Genomic DNA, 16,744 nt, shown 5'->3' with positions numbered 1-16,744 from the left:
AGAAAGTTGAAGTTTGGGGCTGAAAAACATCCAAATGAGCTCCTCTGAAGGATCTTTCTTCTTTCATGTCCTTCTGGCCAGATACACAGGAGGCAACACTCTTCAAACTCTTCTCCTGAAAAAGAGAAATCAAATAAATCCAAGACCCTGGGAACTGAAGAAGAAGTATTTTAGCACCATCCTAAGTTACAGACGCTCGCATGCAGCCAGCATGCTCAGCACAGGGCAGGCCCCTGCCCAGGGTGGCTGGAGTCCGCCGGGCTGATGCGATGCTGCTGTGGACCACCACGGGAACACCTCACCAGCCCCAGCAGCAACAAACAGTGATCATATCCTAAACAATTGTAGCTGCTTACAAAGGCTGCAACACCTCACCACACGTGGGACCCAGAGCTCCACAACACTTTGTGTGTTAAGCAGGTTTTTCACCAATGGGCTGGAAGGCTCACCACCTCCCTCCCTGGATTCAGTTGTGCAGCACCAGTCCCCCAGGAGCAGTAAATGCTGAGGCAGCGTGTTGCAGGAGGGTTGCCTGGGAAGGAACATGCTGAAAGAGGAACACCATCAATTTGGTCACCTGCCTTGCTACAAAAGGAGGTAAATGTTGCCCAGGAAAAGAAAAACTCCCCCTAAACAGAAGAGAAAGCTCACTGTCTCCTCCGAGTGCCGCGGGGATGAGATACCTTGGACAAAGCCAACCCCCAGGCACAGACTCACCTTCCCCACCGGGTACTGAGAGCCCATGAGTCATGGGGAGTGCTGCTGAAGGCCCACACTCAATTAGCTGTGCTGTGGGTGAGCAAAGTCCTTGCAGCCCCGCTCTGCACAGCCCGTAGGAGGAAGGCACAGACGCGCGGGTGGAGTGACGTGCCTGCCCCACCTGCACCTAACCCCGTTTCGGTTTAACCCGGCACTGCTCAAGTGGCAAAGGTCTTTGCTCTTCTGTCAGGAGACAGGGAAGGCACCATCAATCTCACACGGGGAAAACCAGGCCACTGTCCCAGGCAGTGAGGAAGTGGGGAAAAACGTGAAGCAGTGTCCTCACTCTCGCCTGTACCTCTCACCCCCAACCCCTTCTGCAGAGCCCAGACTTCACCCCAAGAACCAGGCAGCTTTTCTCTTTTTTGGGTTTGTTTTTTCTCATACCTGGTAAGACATAGCTCTGCTAATAAAAGCTATTTTATCAGCTTTCTGATAATACCACCCTTCCCTTCCTGGCCCTCATTTGTGGCACCTCTTTGGGGCTGTTCACAGTGGTGAACATCGAGCAGTGGTGGCACCGAGAGGGTGAAGACAGAGCGGCAGAGGGTTGGAGGTGGCAGGGTTACCTGCCTGCTGTGCTGGGCGGTGCTGGGCTCGCCACTCCTGTGAGCAGGGCTGAAGGGCAGCTTTCTCACCTGCTCCTCGCTATCTGCCCACTGCCAGGCAGAGGCAGCTCCCTCCCAAGGCAGGCGAGAGTCCCACACGGAAGTCAAGTCACCGCTCGGTTCACATGAGACCTCAGGCGAAGGAGCTGGGAAGGAAACCTCGCTCGGGGAGAAACCCCAGGAGCCTCACACCTCGTTCTGCCTCTGGCCTCAGCTTCACCGCCTGCCCGACACACAGCTGCTTGGAGAACTGCCCAGAGGAGCAAGGGGAGAGAGGGGGGAAAGAGAAAGGCTCTCCACCATGCAGGTAGGAAACAGAAACTGCTCAGCTATTTCCAGCACCTTGCAGCCACCTGTAGCTCAGAAACATGGGACACTGAGCGCTGCCACTCACGGGCTTTCAGCTTTCTGAGTGCTGAAAAAGCGCTAGAAAAGCCTCATTCCTCTCCCCAGCCAGCAATCTCACTCCTGCCACGAAGGTGGCTGGGGACAGCAGCGTGTGCTGCTGGCTCTGCAGCTCCCTGCAGCGAGGCAGAGCCGAGCCCCACACTCCAGCCCGGGGTGCAGGGGGTGTTGGAAGCAGGGTTCAGAGGTGCTGCAGCACAGAAGGATGGTTTGGACTGAGACCAGACCTTTATCTTATATAAACCCAGGAAGAGGCACTGTGTGCAGCAGCAGAGCTGACAGCCCCAGGTGTCTCAGGGGTACCTGAAAGAAAGCAAGGGGAGAGGGGGAGCTGTGCAGTTTTGTTTCTCTGGCTTGAAAGAAAAGATGCAGGTATTTTAACTCAAAAAGCCAGGCAAGCTCTAAGGTTGAGATAAACACAGAGGTGTGCCATCTGCCCGCTCCAGTAGAGACTGTCACAGTTCTCAGGAAAGTATGAGGTAAGGTGGAAGTGCTCTACGAGAAGGGTTTGTAAGAAACATCCCCTAGATAAGAGCAAGATGATCATCTCAGTGTGGGTGATGGGAACCACCCAAACCCTCACCAATCCACAGTTAGAAAGGAAAACAAAGATGCCAGATCCTATCTGGGTCCTGTGCCTGAGGTGCTGCCCCGGGCTGCCTGGTCCCCTTTCTCTGAAGGATCCAGTAGCTCATGCAGGGCAGGAGGTGACCCAACCTGCCACAGGGGGCCACGGACACACTGCTACAGATGGAGAGAAACCAGGCACAAACCCTTCTTAACATGGAATTCCTGCTTCTCGTGCTGCAGGTTACTTCCCTCCACCTTCACACAGCTCCAACCCTGCTCCAAGCACGGGGCAGGAAAGAGCAAGACAGGCAACATCCTCCCTGATAGCAAGGATTAGAGTCCAGGGTTTATAAACCGCTGCAGAGCCCAGGAGGCCTTGTCTGCACGTGGGGCCTGAGCTGCCAGAGCACAGCAGCTGTAATCAGGGCCACTGGGGCCCAGGACAATAAAGCAGCTGGGTGCAGGAGCAGCACTGACCCTGCCTTCTGCAGCTCCCCTGTGTCCAGGCAGCAGCCACCCCCATGAATGAAATCCATCAGCAGGAGTTTGCAAATCCCCCTCTGCAGCTGAGTGCAATCTTTGTCTGTTATTGCTCTGGCACATCTGCTCCTGGCAGATCTTTGTTTAAAGAAGCCATCCCTGTAGCCACCCCTCAGCTACCAAAAACCTGGCCCAGACAAAACCCCTACAGTCCTGACCTAAACTGAGGTACCTTTCAGCAGTGAGAAGCTCTGGTCCTCACTGCAACAGCACCTCTGAGGGAGAACATCTCTCTTCTCAAGCCTTCTCACTGCAGCTTTCTCTTGGTCAGTCTCTTGGTGGCTCCTTTGCTTTGGGCAAATCCAAGGCTCGAGCTCCACAAGAGAGGGGATTTGGCCGAGCATTCCATCCCTTTCCTCATCCTAGTATCTCTTACTCCCATGGCCTCATTCTTCAGTGGAAGCTTGGGATCCAGATCTTACATCAGGGCATGGTTGCACCACCACCAGATCTCTGTTCCCGAGATTACAGCTGGAGGAACTCGTCTGGCTGGCCACTGGTTCGGGTCCCAGTGTCTTTGGCAGCAATACTGACACCATCTCCCCATCCCCTGGCAGCTCCTTCCCACTTCTGTGCTGTGTCACCAGGCCCTCAGGAACAGCAGCAGGACTGTTGAGTGGCCACACCATGAGTCACACCAAAGAACTGGAAAAAACCAAACAAAATGCTGGTTTTAAGCCAGGATCCACTTCCTGCCCCCTCTCAGCACGGCCCACAGAGCATGTCTCTATCCAGCTCCTCACATTCACTGGGGCTGAGGCTGGAGCACGCTGTCAACCCACTGAGAGACTGGTTGGACCGATTCCCTCTTGCCTAAGAGGGAACTATGGCTGCAAAACCAGGCTGCAGTCACATCAGGGAGCCAGGCACAGAGGACAAGGACAAAGCAGTTTGGAGGTAATGTGCTCCAGTTCTGGGCAGCCACCGGGCCCAGGCCCCCCGAGGGTGCTCGCTGCAGCATCCTTCAGCAGAGGGAAGGGGAATCCTGCTGGGCAGAGGACAGCTGCTGCCACAGAGCCCTTGTTTTCTTCATGCACCATCACAGCTGCACCCCTCGGGTATCTAAGCATCATTAAACTCACTCAAACAGTGAAGGGAAGCATCTGCGCTGTCCCTGCACAGCTGCTCTCTTCAGAGCCAGTAGCGCAGGGAGGGAACTAGGGGGAAGCCAAGAGCCAGCAGCTCATCCTGCTCTCTCCATCCCTTGGCTGCAGACTGAGGCAATCAAGGCATTTTCAAGAAGCCATTTTTCACCTGCTCTGCTGCAGTCCCAGGGCTGTGCAAGCCTCTGATTGCCAGTGCACCGCTCTCCCTTCTCTGGAATTCAAAGAACCTTCCCCACCCTTCAAAAAGCCAGCAGTGCCCTGTCTGCAAGGAAACCAAAGAGCAGAAAAGGTTGATTAAAGATTGTAAAAACCACTGTAGCATGGAGAGAAAGTTGAGTGTTGACACTCACCCAGTACAAATGTCAGGGCATCGGGTGAAATGAGAAGGGCTGAAGTCCAGGACAATGGGAGAGCTTTCTTTTCCTTCAGTCTGGCTCCCTGAGACCTCAGGGTACCACGAGTTTTGGCCATTGCACGAGGTCAAGGGGAGGCTGCACACATCCACAGTCCCTCCAGGATCCCTCCACATGAAGCCATGTATGGCTCAGGAGGATTCCAAACTGGAGAGTGGGAGCGTAGGGGAGGTAGCTTCAGACAAGCCTGTGCGTCCCCTCATCCCTGGGCATCCCTCGTGGCTGCTGGCAGAGGGATTTGGCTCTGAGGGGATCCTGATCCTAAGCTGTAACACAATTCTACCCACAGGGAGAGGTTTGGTGTGTGCCCACACGGAGCACACTGAAGCCTTTGCTGCTTTTCTCTCCCACAGGATGAAATTCTTTTGACTCCCTGGAGGGATCTTCCTCTCGAAGACACAGACACGTTTGATGTCCCGGTAAGCTCTGCTCTCTCTGCACTCACAGTGAGTTCAGCACAGCTCAAACAGAGGTGGGGAGGACGTTTAAGGCAGCAGCTGCCCCAGTTTCCCTATTCTCCTGCTCACTCCCAGTTCCAAGGGGCCCTTTACACAGCCATGAGGAAGGCCCAAACCTCCAAGAGGCTGGAGCTGAGAGGAGAGCTCTCGGCTTGCCACCCCTATTGACTCCCTGGTGTTCTCTGCGGGCAGGATGAAGAGAAGTGGGATTATGTCCTGGTGAGTGACATCCATGAGATGGGCAGTGAGAAGGAGATCAAGAGGAAGAAGTTCCTGGACGAGCTGAGCAAGAAGGGGTTCGCCATCAAGGTGAGGGGCTGAAGGAGGGAAAGGCAGCAGATCCTTGGCTATCTTGTGGTACCCAGGAACCAAGCCTGGTTTGGGCTCCTGTCCAAACCCAGGAGGTGGGAGAGACCTGAATCATGAAGCTGATCCCATCAGTGCTGGAAAGTACACTGCATGCTCACCCAGGAGAGACCCCAGCCCTGGGACCCACACAGCCCCTGCCCCTCTGGCTCTGCCACCGTTGTTGTAACAGCTCGTCTCTTCCACCCACTAGAAAATTGAGGACAAGAAGCTCTTCTATGGGGTCCGTGCCCCAGAACACATCTTCCGGAAATACCAGTGGCTGCTGAGGAACCCTGACAGCAGACTGCAGAGCCAGGACATGGATGGTGACATCCCTGTGACCACCAGGTGTGTGCCGAGCTGGGCTGAGCCAAGCCACGCTGCCGACTGCCAGCACCTTACACTGCCCTTCCTCCACACCAACAGCCATTTTCCAGCTCAGCTCACAGTTGTGTCAGGCTTTTCCTTTTCCACAGAAGGCCACCTCCACCTACCACATCAAAGCTGTCAGCTCCTCCCTCACAGCCAGCTCCCCATCTCTTCTCCCTTTCCTTCCCAGGATCTTGGTGCACACTTCCTTCCTTCCCTCTCCTGTTTTCCAGGCCCACACAATACAAGTGTGTGCCCCCAGGGCAGCCTTTCACCCCAGTTTCTCTTTGCCCAGGATCCGGATCGTGTACTTCATCCTGCACAACACGCCGACGCCCGACCTCGGTAAGAGAGCAGGGCCTCCTGTGCCTTCTCGTTTGGGTTTTCGGGGTGATTCTGCCTGTCAGGGAGCACATGGGGCAAGAGCAAAGCTTCACTAATCCTTCCCATTCTGCTCTGCTGACAGAGAAGCTGCGAGATCTGGTGAAGAAGAAAGTCTTTGAGGTGGCGTTTCCCCTGCACGAGGTGAGGCCGAGCACACGGTGCCGGGGAGGAAAAGCCACGGGGGGTGCAGGAACAAGGCTTTGGGGAACTGGGGCACGACAAAGCCCCCAACAGCAGCCTGGGAGCTGGGCTGGGAATTAAGGCTGCCCAATATTCCTGTATCCAACCAACTTCTCTGCTGTCCAGCAAGAAGAGCTAAGGGAAATGCTGAAGGAGAAATGGGCTCACTGGAGAGATATATTTTGCCAACAGCCGATCGGGAAGATCAGGTAAGCCGGGCAGAGGGGGCACAGCAGATCGCCAGGGGCCCCACCTGAAACCCAGAGAGCTTTATGCCCTTTGCCAGCCTGCCGTGTTTTCAGTCACTAGTTTGGACCCGGCCCTTCTTGCAAACCTGGGGCTGCTTCTGAAGCCTGAGAAGTTCTTAGCCTGAGGGGCATCCCTGTGGCACCACGCTCCATCCGCTAATTTAGCAGCATGAAACAGCCCCTGCACCTGCCCGGGGTTTGAATCAGCCCATTTGCTTCTCAGCCACACGCTCCCACCTTCAAAAGGAAGGCGAGATGGGAACAGAGCATCAGTGCAGCACAGCCAGCCTGAGGCAGGACCTGGGGCACTGCAGGCTCCCAGAACCACAGAGCACAGCCCTTACTCTAAGAGAGGCAGAGGATTAACTTTCCGGAAGAACGTGCTGCTTCATAAAGCTGTCAGTGGGCTCTGTTAGGGAGAGCAAATGTTAAGTCAGGGACACACTCCGCTTCCTGAAACATTTCCTACAGCTCACGCGTCTGGCAGGGGCACGAGGGGCTCTCAACGCCTCCCTGGTGCACAAGGTCAGACAGCTCATCGTTTCTAAGGTTAATATGTCACGACTCACTGCTACCACAGAAGGATTAAGGGGCTGAGTGTGAAACTGGGGTGGTGGGGGGTTTATTAAGGGGTTTGTTTCAAACAAAGGCCAGGGAGCACATTCCACATTTGACTGCTGAGAGAAAGTTAATTCCTCTGGAAGACAGGAGGGGAGGCAGGTCCATCAGTGAGTAGTTACCATCATTCCCTACTCGTGCCTCCGACCCTCTTCCCCACACCAGAACAAAGGAGATTCTGCCCCATAAGAACGGGCCATGAAAGCTCTGCAGGGAGACAGCTGAGCCCAGGAGGAGAAATTGCTGTGCTCTGAGAAACGCTGCTCCCAGCAGCACCCTTCTCTTCAAGCCCAGCATTTCTAAAATGATTCTGCATGGATTGTGACTTGGTCTCAGCCATTCCCCCCACTCTCATCTGGCCACACGCAGCACCTTCCCTTGAGCTGGGCTCCTCTCATGGAAAGGCAGAAGCAGCATGTGAGACCTCACACAGGGGTGGGCATCAGCCAGAGGGGCTCTCACTGGGGCCTGTGAGACAAGGAGGGGAAGGAACAAAAAGGAAACGGACTCTCCCTCCTTGGCCTGCATCAGTCACCAGGTTGGCTGAGAACAGCAAAAGCCCTCTCACAGGCGTCTCTAACCGTGAGGCCAGGCCGAGCCAGCCCCCACAGTGCCCTCGGCTCGCAATCCATCCTGCATCACCTCAGCCTGTGGCCCCATGGGGATGGGCATGGGGCAGCTCACTGCACCCCCAGGCAGCCAGAGCACCAGGAGCCCCGGCTGCCTCCCCTCACTCACACAGGCTGCTGCTGCCCTCCCCCAGGAACGGCCGCGCTCACGGTCCCTGCGGCTCCGCGTCGTGGTGGAAGAGCGTTTTCTAGTGACCCCCACCAGCGTGGTCTCTTCCCCTGGCCACAAGCCCCATCTCACCTTCCCTTCTAGGTGCTATTTTGGCGAGAAGGTGGCCCTGTACTTTGCCTGGCTGGGCTGGTACACCTACCTGCTGGGCTTCGCTGCAGTGGGCGGGCTGCTGGTCTTTGTGGCTGGGATTACGGTTTTCAGCTCCAGCCAGATGAGGTAAGGGAATGCCAAACTCACAGCCCATCGCCAGCCTTTGCTGGGCACGTGGCTTTGGGCCGTTGTTACTCTCCCCTCTGCTTCCCTGTGCACCTTTCTCTCTAGCAAGGAGATCTGTGAGGCCAATAACACCATCATGTGCCCACTCTGTGACCAGAAGTGCCCGTTCTGGCTCCTCTCCGACACCTGCACCTACGCCAAGGTAGGCAGCCCCCTCCCCAAACCAGGCTCAAGGCACAGGATGGGGAAGCACTTCCAGCCAGCAGAGGGGAAAGGCACCCCAGCAGACTGGCTACAACATGCAGGAAACCTCTGCTGACCTCTGTAGTAAGGAGGAGTTACAGCCAGATCATGGTCTCCATCACCACCAAGGAAGAGTTGACCTCTAACAAGTCCCAGCCTCCATCCCCTGCCTGCATTTTGCCCTCCTGCAACATCTTTACCTGTCCCAGGGTGGCAAGAGGACCGCTGAGCACAGAGGCCTCTCCCCAGGCCCTGAGGTGCCACAGCCCCTGCACCCCAGTGCCCCATTACGCTCTTCTCTGTTCCTTTCCAGGTCACTCACATGATTGACAACGAGGGGACGGTTTTGTTTGCCATATTCATGGCAATCTGGGGTAGGTGTCAATGTCTTGGTGCCAAGTGCACACAGCAGGGAAGAGGGATCAGCTGCAGCTTAGGGGAAGAGTAGATGGAGGAAAATGGGACATCCACATAGCTTCACCATTCAGGGGCATTTTAGTCCTTAACCCCTCTTCTTCCAGGGCCATCAACTCCCTTTCCAGACAAGGCAAAGGACAAAGCCACCCCGGCACATTCCTTCAGCTCCCCAAGCACTCCTCACCTCCTCATCCTTCACCCATCGCCAGGCTTTCCTGGCAGAGAGGGGGGAGGAGCTGCCAGAGCCTCCTTAACCTTCCCCATGGAAGGAGCCCAGCAGACCCCTGGTCTCTGAGCAGCTGCGATGCCACCACTGAATCACCACTTGCCCTTGAAAGGTGTTTTTCACGGAGCCAGAATGATGTGTCTCACTGATGCCATGCCACAAGTGTCACAGCTCTCTCCCTTCCCCCACAGCCACTGTGTTCCTGGAGCTGTGGAAGAGGAAGAGAGCCACTGTGGTCACCAACTGGGACCTGTACGGCTGGGATGAGGATGAGGTGAGGATGCCATTCATCCTTCCTGCTCAGTGCTTGCCTTTTCAGGGCAGGAGGCAGCTGCCTCTTACAGAAAAGACACGTCACAGGGACCTCCTTCCCCAGCCTGATTCTCTGTAGATGTAAACATCTACAAGTGGAGACACTTAAACAAAGAGCAGAGCCAACATCTGACGGTCCTGGGAGAGATGGAGCCCTCCAGAGAGTTGAGCAGATGCTAGCCACTCCTCCACCTGCACAAGGGCTTGAACTCCAGCAGGAGCGGCCACGCTGCTGTGGGTTGGGTGTTCAGCCCTGCCCTCTTCTGGTGCTGCTCGTCCCACATGTCCATTAACACAATGACCTCTGGATGTCACTACTTGGGCTCTCCCAGATACTTTCTCGTATTCTAACTGTGGGGTGGTTTTGTGGGTTTTTTTCAGGAGGAGCTGGCTCTGCAGCTGATCAACAACCTGCAGCACGAACCCCGGCGGTACCAGCACTCTTACTGGCACAGCACCATCGTACTCCTCCTGGTTCTGCTGATGGTACGTGCCAGCTCGACCACAGGAAGGTCTGGTTTAATGGCACACGGTCTTTCCTCGATCCCTCCCCTACTCTGCTGCAAGAACAGCACCTCAGAGGGTCCTATAGCAAGAACCAGGCTGTTGGGGCAGGTCTGTGCCGATCACAAGGACCCGGGGGCCTCCCTGTGCTCACACCTCACTGTGCTGATGGCAGAGGCCAACCACCCTTCAGGGGTCTGGGCTGAAGGCTCAGCTCCTGCGTGGAAGGGCAGAGGGCAGGAAGAGGCAAACCCCTGACGCCTTCCTTTCTCCCCACGCGCCAGTGGAGAGAGTCTAGACGAGAAGTTCAGGTGGATACATGCACCTTCTGAACCTCTCACCCTTCACTGGCCTTTGAGGCCACGGCCAGCTGAGCGCTGCTGAGGGGAGCCAGGGTGTGAAGGGCCGTTGGTGCCCAGGCAAGATGTGCCCCCAGCCTGCTGCCGCTCCACAGATCGCCGTGCTGATCGGCATCGCCCACGCGCTCGTCATCTACCGCGTGATAGTGACGGCCCTCTTCACCCAGAGCAGCCTGGAGCTGCTGCGCGAGCACGCCAACACCGTGGCCGTCATGACGGGGGCTGTGCTGCACTACATCACCATTCTCGTCATGACCAAGGTGGGCAGTGGGGCACTGGCGCCTCTCCTTGCTTTCCCACCACCAACCTTCCCCTCATTCTGTCCCTCTCTCCTGCAGATCAACAGGCGTGTGGCCCTCTACCTCTGTGACCTGGGTAAGGGAAACTGGGGCTGCCCTCTGCCCGCGCCCAGGGACTGCAGCACAGCACCCCTCCGTCCCCAAAAGCCACCAGGCTCCTGGCCCCTTCCCTTCCTCCACCATCACAAAGCATCTACCTGGCAGCTCTTGCCATGCAGGTCCCCGTGAGCGGCCAGCAGCCCCCTCGTTGTCTTGCCCAAGCTCATGTGTGGCCCACATGGTGCCAGCTGGCTGACCCCAGCCACACCGTGCTTCAGAGGGACAGCCAGACTGTGAGGCTGAGACTTGGCATGCACAGGAAGCCACCACAGCTGCAGGGGAGCTCACAACACAGTTCTGCTCCCAGCTAAAGGGCCCCTTCTCGCCCAGCTCGTAGCTCTGAGTTCATAGCTGGGCTCAGTGCCATTAAAAGGCTCACGTGAAGGGCAGGGAAGGCTCATGGGGGACAAAGACACCCTTCAACCTCCAAAGAGCTGCTGTGACATCTGATGGGAGGAAGGGGAAGGTCCCACTACTCTGTGACCAAGCCCCAGGGCCTTGCTTCCTTCCCTAGAGAATCCACGGACCATTTCCCAGCGTGAGAACAACTTCACCATGAAGATCTTCACCTTCCAGTTCTTCACACACTTCTCTTCGCTCATCTACATCGCCTTCTTCCTGGGACGGTGAGCGGTGGCAGGGGGCCCGGGCTCTGCAGAGGGGAGCCTGGGTTTGGGGCACACATCCCCAACTCTCTCCAGGGTGTAGCAACAGCCCAGTCCCTCTGAGCTCCCTGACAGGCACAGGGACCCCGCTCTGGGACCTCAGGAGGGCCACAACTTTTCCCTGTGGGCATGGTGGGTGGGGGAAGCCCCTTGCCTTGCCCCTCCGCCAGCGCCTGGAGGATTTTGCCCTCTCACATGGTTGCTGTCGCTCCTTACTCAGGATCAACGGCCACCCGGGGAACTACGTGCGCGTTGCTGGCAAGTGGAGGCTGGAGGAGGTGAGGGACCTGCCACGGAGCTCCAACCCCACCCCACAACCCCCACTCTTCCTTTCCCTACTGCCCACAAGGCTCTGGAATCTCAGCTGCCTGCTGTAGCCCCTGCCTTGGCCACACAGCCCCCAAGGCCAGGCCGCCCTGCTCGCAAGGCACAGCTCTGCTCTTGCCCCTTCCCAGTGCCACCCCAGCGGCTGCATCACCGACCTCTTCATCCAGATGGCCATCATCATGCTGCTCAAGCAGACCATCAGCAACGTGATCGAGTACCTCAACCCGTAAGCTCTCCTCCAGCCCACGGGGTCCTGGCGTTCAGGACAGCTCCCCAGCTCTTGCAGAGAGTAACTCAGCTCTTTGGGCCAAGACCCCCTCCTTTTCCTTCCTGGGGTTCCCAGGGCTGCCACAGGCAGCAGTTGGCCCCTGCTGTCCCCTGCACAAATCGCTCCCTGCCCTTGCAGCTGGATAGGCTACAAGCTACGCAAGAAGAAGCAGCAGCCCAAGAAGAAAAGCATCATATTAGGTGAGGAGGAGGAGGCCGAGGACCCCTGCAAAAGCCAGTGGCTGAGCAACTATCAACTCAAGGAGGTCGAAATCTTCACCTTGTTTGACGAGTTCTTGGAGATGGGTACGTAGGAGGGTGAGTGAGGAGAGCTGCTGGGTGGGGAGCCATGTGCCTTCCTTGGTTAGGGAGAGTCTGATCCTGGAGAGCACATACCTAGGCAAGGGAGAGCTCCGAGACCCAGCTCCATGCTCAGCTCTGCTCCAAGAGCTCTGACGTGCCAAGGAGATCATTCCCAAAATGAGAACAAGTCCCGGCCTAAGACCTTCCTCTCCTCCCAGGAGTGCCAAGGTGATGGCTGTAGCCCCAGGGTGGTCCCTCTGCCCCTCTGGCCCAGTCACTGCCCTGAGCAGGCCCCACAGATCCCTCTCTGTGAGGGTGTGGCGTCCCCAAGACTCCCTTCACCTCTGCAAAGCCCCTCTGGCACGAGCCAAAAAGCAGGACAAAGCCAGTGAGCATTCGGGGCCCTGTGGGGTGTCCCCACTGCGGTGGCTTCACACCAGCACCCGGCGGTTCCCCCTCTGCAGTGATCCAGTACAGTTTCACCACCATCTTCGTCGCTGCCTTCCCCCTCGCCCCGCTGCTGGCCTTCTGCAACAACCTCTTCGAGATCCGCCTGGACGCCAGCAAGATGATTCGGCTGCAGCAGCGCATGGTGCCCAGGAAGGCCAACGACATCGGTGAGCCAGGGCCCTGCGCAGGCTGAGGGGCAGCCTGGAGGCCTCGCTCCCCCGTCCCCCAGCTGACTGCTCCTCTCCCGCAGGAATCTGGCTGCAGGTGCTGGAGGCCGTGGGCATCCTGGCCGTCATTGGGAACGGGCTGGTGATCGCCATCACCTCCGACTTCATCCCCGTGCAGGTCTACAAGTACACGTACAGCCCCTGCATGGCGGAGAACAGCACTGGCCTGGAGTGAGTGCTGACGGGCGGCTGCCCCAGAGCAGAGGTGGTGGGGAAGGGGACCCTTCCAGAGAGAGTTTTCCAGATGGCCCCATCTTCAGCGTCCCAGAGGGCCACCCATCATCTCCTCAGATCATCCACAGCATGGAAAGAACACTGTGTAACGCTGGAGAGCTGCAGAACTGCCTGGATGCCTGCACGTGCTCTCTCCTGCCCTCCCCTTTTCCTCCAAGCCTTTGGCTCAGTGGGCAGAAACCTCAGAGACATTCGTTTCCCTAAAGCTTTGTGAAAATGGGTAGCTAGGGAGGGGAGGGAGAACCCCAGATGGGTGCTGGCTTCCCAAAAATGTGAGACTCCATCCTGTGTTCAACCATACTACTAGTCTCACCTGAGAATCCACACACCAGGGAAACAATAGAAACAAAAGCTGCAGACAGACAGGCTTTGTAGCAATCAGAGACCTTTGAGTCTCCTAGAACACAGGAGCTGCAGCCCTCGGTTTGGGCATGCCACAGCCCCCCACTGTGGCCACGAACCAGGAGCACCCCCTTTGCCATGGGACCAACAGGACCTTTCTCCCCACAGCTGCTCAACTGGTTACATCAACCACAGCCTCTCCGTCTTCCGCATCCAGGACTTTGAGCTGCACACAAAGGTGCCTGAAATGCTGCCAGGCTTTGCCAGGGACAGCATCAAGGAGTGCAGGTACCTGCCCCGGGACGAGCAGGGGGCAAGCAGGGCCTGGGGTCCCCAGGGAGGGGGCCAGGGCAGGGCAGGGTGGCCGGCACAGGGGGGCCTGGCTGGGCACCGACGGGGCTGCGCTGCAGGTACCGGGATTACCGGAACGCCGACGACTACAGCTACACGGTTCAGTTCTGGCACATCTTCGCAGCCCGGCTTGCCTTCCTCATCCTCTTTGAGGTGAGTGCCCGGGGAGGCGGGAGGAGGCTGGGGCAGTCGGGGGGATGGAGGCCAGGGGTCTGGGCTGGGTGCATGCCACAGGCACGGGCCACGTTAACCTCACGGCCCGTGGTGGCCCTTTGCTCTCTGCAGCACGTGGCCCTGTGTGTCAAGCTGATCGCAGCCTGGTACATCCCTGACGTCCCCCAGTCGGTTAAGAATCAATTTCTGGACAGAAAACACAGCAACCTTCGTAAAGAACTGAGGTGGGTGATGCCCCAGAAGGTGCCAGGGGCTGCTCAGAGATGGCAGGAGACCTGCCTGGCCACAGGATCCAGCTACTCCAGAGCCCCACAATCAGGCCAACACTCACCAGCACAGAGCAGGGAACTCAGCGCAGATCCTCCACTACCCCTTCCAGCACAGCTTCTCCCCAGCTTCCAACCCACCCTCTCCTACCTGCTCTTTTAAAGATGAGCTGCATTTGCCACAGACGAGGATCCATCTCCCTCTGTGCCCACAGACTCACTCCCTAGCCCAGCTGCCCAGCTTTTAGGCTCTCGGTGAAACGAGTCCCACCTGAGGCAATTCAACACTAGTGGTCACCAGAGGAGGGGTCTGCTTGGCTTTGCCTTCAGGAAAGGAAAAGCTCTGACTTTAAAATAAGGAGCAATTTTGACCAAATTTTCCACTTAAAAGTTGTTTAAAAAAGAAAAAGGTATTTCAGCAGGGAAAAGACAAGCCCCTCTCCTCCCTTTCTCCCCCAGCAAGATGCAGTACTCCACCGAGGTGTAGCGGCTGCTCAGTGAGCAGAATGAGAGACTCAGACTCGAGCCCCTGCCCAGCCCGGCCGTGCCACGGCGCCGGAGGCACCACCACAGCCCTGCCCACGTCCTGCTGGGACCCAGCTGGGAAGCGACAAGGGGACGGTGGCTTCGTGGGAGCAGGACGCTTTCTGACTTGCACAGCCACGAGGAGGGAGGAAGGAAGCTGCAGCAGAGCCGGGGATGTGCCCTCCCAGCCCACCGAGCAGCCAGGGAAGAGATGTGGGGGATGAACCATGGGGCAGCCCCCAGCGGGCTGCAGGAGATGGCCCAGCCTCATCATCAATCATTGCCTTACAGCATCACAGGGAAAGCCAGTCACCAGTCACCCTGTTCCACCCCAGCATCGCAGGGAAAGCGTCACCCTGTTCCTCCTCAGCATCACAGGGAAAGCCAGTCACCCTGTTCCACCCCAGCATCGCAGGGAAAGCGTCACCCTGTTCCTCCTCAGCATCACAGGGAAAGCCAGTCACCAGTCACCCTGTTCCACCCCCGCATCACAGGGAAAGCCAGTCACCCTGTTCCACCTCAGCATCACAGGGAAAGCCAGTCACCTCATTCCAGCATCCCTCTCCAGTGCTTTTTTCTTTGCACTTTGGCCCTTTTTCCCCTCTGCCTTCAGTGACCTCCCTGCTCTTGCACTAAGAAACTTGAGTCCTTCCTCTCACATCACAGACAGCACAATCCTCCTCTTGGCACTGCGTGCCTGCAGCTCCAACCCTCCCTTCACGGACACTGGGAAAGTGCAGTTTGAGCTCAGCCCGCCCTAAGCAGCAGGGCCTGGCTCAGCTGCCACCAGCAAAACAACAGTAAATAAACCCACCAGCAGCACGGACGCTGGCAGCCAGCTCTTCAGCTGCCACCGAGTCGCTGTATTCCTTCCCACCTTTGCCACCCCAAGAAATCCTCCGCCCCAAAACGTGCTTTGCTTACCGTGTCCGACCCGCAGGAGCCGTGTGTTGGTGGGCAGCTGGGGCTGGAGGGGAGGCAGCGGGAGGAGGGTGGCATTTGGCTGTGCACAGCGGGAACGTGCCCTGCTCGGGCTGCTGGGGGAGCAGACGCTGAGCCACACTGAGAATCCTGAGTGCTGGATTCTCTGAGGCACAAGCGACCCGGGCTCTCAGCTCTGCCCACCGCTGGGTCTAACCTCCGGTGATCCGCTCCCTGACTGCTGCAGCGTTGTTTGTGCTCAGGGAACAATGTCGTCCTTGGTGGCTGCCCAGGGATGACGGTACAGCCTCAAACACACGGCTCTCCACTCGGCCTCTGGTGCAGGGACAGCCTTTGGATGCCCCATGAGATCCCTCACACAGCCTGCCAGGCCCGAGACGGGTTTGCCAACCTACAGGAACAAAGCTTCTCTCCTAATTCTGCCGAACTTCAGTTACCAAGGAAGGCAGCTGGTGACTGCAGCTCCATTTCCAGCTTCCTTGTGGTGCTCGTGAACTCCAGGGCAAAGCCCCTTTCAAAGCTTTAGAGTCTTTTCTCTTTAGAACTGGGAACTTTCAACCTTTTACGTTTCACAGCCTGCATTATCAGTTTATTTATGTAGCTCGTTTCTTCTTCTCATAGTCCATACTCCTAGGCCACAGAGTTCCAACACTTCAGTTTGTGCCTTTGTGACTACATCTACACCCTGGATGTCCTGGGACTGCTGGCACCCGTAATCCTGCGTGTTTTAACACAGATGAAGCCGAAGAAGCACAAGTTACACTCATAAAATTATGGCAAAGCCAAAACTTTCTCTTTGAAGACCATCTGCATCACCCTTATGCAGGGAGCACAGGCCCCGCGGAGCGCGGCAGCGGAGCCACAGCGGCCCCGGCGCACTGCGTGAGGGGAAAAGGCCCCGGCGCCGCGCTGACCCGGCGTTATCAGACCCTGGCTCCTCCGGTTCCACACCGGGGCCGAAGCCGAGAGGGGGCCCGAGGCGGAGGTCCCGGGGCGGGGGCCTCGGGGTTGGGGATCCGGGGCTGGGGGCTCCAGCGCCGGCAGCAGCCCGTGAGGGGAGGGCCGCCATCTTGGCGCCTCAGCAGCGGCGGGCCTACAGCACCCGTCATGCACCGCGCGGGGCGGGCGGGCCTACAGCACCCGTCATGCACCGCGCGTGGCGGGCGGGCCTACAGCACCCGTCATGCAC

General features: G+C 57.6%; 1 protein-coding gene across 1 annotated transcript; it reads left to right on the top strand.

Moving 5' to 3' along the window:
- Nucleotides 1–1,621: 1,621 nt before the first annotated feature.
- ANO9 (anoctamin 9) lies at nucleotides 1,622–14,575 on the top strand. Its single transcript, XM_061999961.1, is given in 23 exon segments — nucleotides 1,622–1,674; nucleotides 4,755–4,820; nucleotides 5,052–5,168; nucleotides 5,419–5,555; nucleotides 5,872–5,921; nucleotides 6,043–6,349; nucleotides 7,889–8,023; nucleotides 8,129–8,225; nucleotides 8,580–8,640; nucleotides 9,101–9,183; nucleotides 9,603–9,707; nucleotides 10,180–10,344; nucleotides 10,423–10,459; nucleotides 10,997–11,108; nucleotides 11,368–11,425; nucleotides 11,603–11,700; nucleotides 11,881–12,047; nucleotides 12,509–12,661; nucleotides 12,745–12,892; nucleotides 13,466–13,585; nucleotides 13,708–13,801; nucleotides 13,934–14,046; nucleotides 14,548–14,575. Coding segments are annotated over 23 exon segments (2,457 nt in total). The 5' UTR covers nucleotides 1,622–1,668.
- The last annotated feature ends 2,169 nt before the right edge of the window (nucleotides 14,576–16,744 follow it).

This window comes from Colius striatus, chromosome 7 (assembly GCF_028858725.1).
Source record: "Colius striatus isolate bColStr4 chromosome 7, bColStr4.1.hap1, whole genome shotgun sequence".
NCBI classification, from domain to species: Eukaryota; Metazoa; Chordata; class Aves; order Coliiformes; family Coliidae; genus Colius; species Colius striatus.
The sequence above is the reverse complement of the archived record's forward strand: the minus strand, read 5'-3'. Positions and strand labels throughout refer to the sequence as shown.